Raw genomic sequence first — 2,325 nt, forward strand, 5'->3', positions numbered from 1 at the left:
TTGAAAAACAGAATGGTATTTGATTACTAAGAAACAATGAAATGAAAGACAATCTGAATCATTGCAATTAATTGATGGAATATTGTAATGTTACAGAAGCCTTTCAATAAGAAATGATGATACCCACTTCCTAAAGTGGGTTTCAATTCCATTTCCATACTTCAGCCTATTATTGTCTTTTTTCTATAGGGCTACTTTCAAAATAAATAAAAATATAAATCTGACAAAATAATTCAAAAATGTACTCAGTTGTATATTTTCATTTATTAAGCCTATTATTCCTGTGATTTTGCGGTTTCATTCATCCTATATTTTGATTGGGTGGATTGATTATTTTTATGAAAAATGATTGATAAACGGCAAAGAATTGATTTGCGAATATTTATTGAACTCAATTAATCATTTTATTTAATTCATGGTGAACTTATGCATGGACTGGAACAGGGACTGGAGCTGGGGCAAGAGCTGGTGATGATACAGCACTGGCTGGAATTGTCTCGAACACTGGGGATGAAGGAGCCAATTTGATTAGTGATGGACTGCTGGCTGCAGCAATCACTGGAACGTATCCTGGAGCTGGGGCAAAAGCGGGTGCTGGAGCATAGGCTGGAGCTGCAGCAGATGCGTAATGGATTGGAGTTGATGCATAGGCTGGAGCTGGGGCATAAGCTGGAGCTGGGGCAAAGGCTGGAGCTGGAGCGTAGGCTGGAGCTGGGGCATAAGCTGGAGCTGGAGCATAGGCTGGAGCTGGGGCATAAGCTGGAGCTGGGGCAAAGGCTGGAGCTGGAGCTGGAGCATAGGCTGGAGCTGGGGCATGAGCTGGAGATGGAGCATAGGCTGGAGCTGGGGCATAAGCTGGAGCTGGAGCTGGTGCGTAATGGACTGGAGCTGAAGCATAGGCTGGAGCTGGTGCATAATGGACTGGAGCTGGAGCATAAGCTGCAGCTGGAATATGAGCTGGAGCTGGTGCGTAATGGACTGGAGCTGGAGCATAGGCTGGGGCTGGGGCATAAGCTGGAGCTGGAGCAGCAGCATAAGCTGGAGCTGGGGCAGCAGCAAAAACTGGAGCTGGGGCATAAGCAGGTGCTGGAGCATAAGCTGGAGCAGCAGCATAAACTGGGGATGGAGCATAAACTGGAGCTGGGGCATAAGCAGGTGCTGGAGCATAAGCTGGAGCAGCAGCATAAACTGGGGATGGAGCATAAACTGGAGCTGGAGCGAAAACTGGAGCTGGAGCATAAGCTGGAGCAGCAGCATAAACTGGAGCTGGGGCAAAGGCTGGAGCTGGAGCATAAGCAGGTGCTGGGCTGTAGGCTAGTGGAGCTGGTGCATATGGTCCAGCAGGAGGGGCTGCGGCAACAAGAGCAGCGTGGGACAGGCTTCCAGCGGGACTGGCGGCCAGAACCTCAGCAGCCGCCTCAGTGAAGGGGATAGCGGCGGGGGCGTAGCTCCATGCTGGTGATGCATACCTCAAAATGGTTGGTGGAACGGCAGAGTGGTCCTTCACCTTGACAATGTTGTCCTCAATCAGCTTGAAATCAGCAACATGGCGCGAGCTCTGTGATACCTTGGTGTCAATAAACTCTTTTTCCTCAATGAGTGTCACAATTGGAGCAGCCCTTCGCGGCATGTGCCAAACCAGGGTCGCTGGATTCCAGTGTGTGCAACAGTGAAGCATCTCCAAGGTGCGGGATTTTCGTCTCTGCAAAAAATTTAAAAATAAAATTTGACTTCTTTTTCATCAAAAATGGATTGAAATACTTATTCAATCATTGGTGATGCATTCCCAAGGTTTCCAAGGTTTACAAGGTAACCAACCGTTTCAAGTAATCATGGGAACAAGTGAGTTATGGAATAGGATATTTAAAAATTTACTATTTTTGAATAGTTCATCTCTTTTTCATTTGGAAAACAGAGGAATCATATTAGCCTGCTCCTCATTATATAAGTGAGTAGTGATTATTTTTCAAATTTTCCATTCACCCTACCAATAATAATTCTCTGAATCATATCATTATACCTGGAGCACAAATTAATTGAACGAGCGTTAGCGTGTTCTAATTTTTGACTTACTGACGGGCAAAGTCGTTGACCGTCTTTTTGTATTTTCTACAAGAATTGATCAATCACCTTCAAATTTTGAACACGTATTCTAACTTTTTACAGGTCAAGTTCGTTGGACAACAAAATTGACTCACTTCTTTGTACTTTTTCAGGATATAACAAATAACATTAAAAATGCATAAGAAAGAAAAATGTTGTGATTTTTCATTTAGCCATCTGAAGAATTCATTGCATGCAATGTAATTATTACAATAGATTTCC

At 44.2% G+C, this 2,325-nt stretch overlaps 1 protein-coding gene across 2 annotated transcripts; it reads left to right on the forward strand.

Moving 5' to 3' along the window:
• Window positions 1-222: 222 nt before the first annotated feature.
• Window positions 223-1,610, forward strand: LOC120350025 (PAX-interacting protein 1-like). Of its 2 annotated transcripts, none has more exons than XM_039422006.1 (2): window positions 223-605; window positions 651-1,610. In XM_039422006.1, exons 1-2 carry the CDS (start codon window positions 535-537, stop codon window positions 1,423-1,425), a joined length of 846 nt encoding a protein of 281 aa, XP_039277940.1. In that variant the 5' UTR covers window positions 223-534; the 3' UTR covers window positions 1,426-1,610. The 2 variants fall into 2 exon arrangements, with proteins under 2 accessions (XP_039277940.1, XP_039277941.1); XM_039422007.1 differs by having other exon boundaries at window positions 234-704; window positions 783-1,610.
• Window positions 1,611-2,325: the final 715 nt, after the last annotated feature.

The sequence above is a fragment of the Nilaparvata lugens genome, chromosome 2, assembly GCF_014356525.2.
Source record: "Nilaparvata lugens isolate BPH chromosome 2, ASM1435652v1, whole genome shotgun sequence".
Classification (NCBI taxonomy): Eukaryota; Metazoa; Arthropoda; class Insecta; order Hemiptera; family Delphacidae; genus Nilaparvata; species Nilaparvata lugens.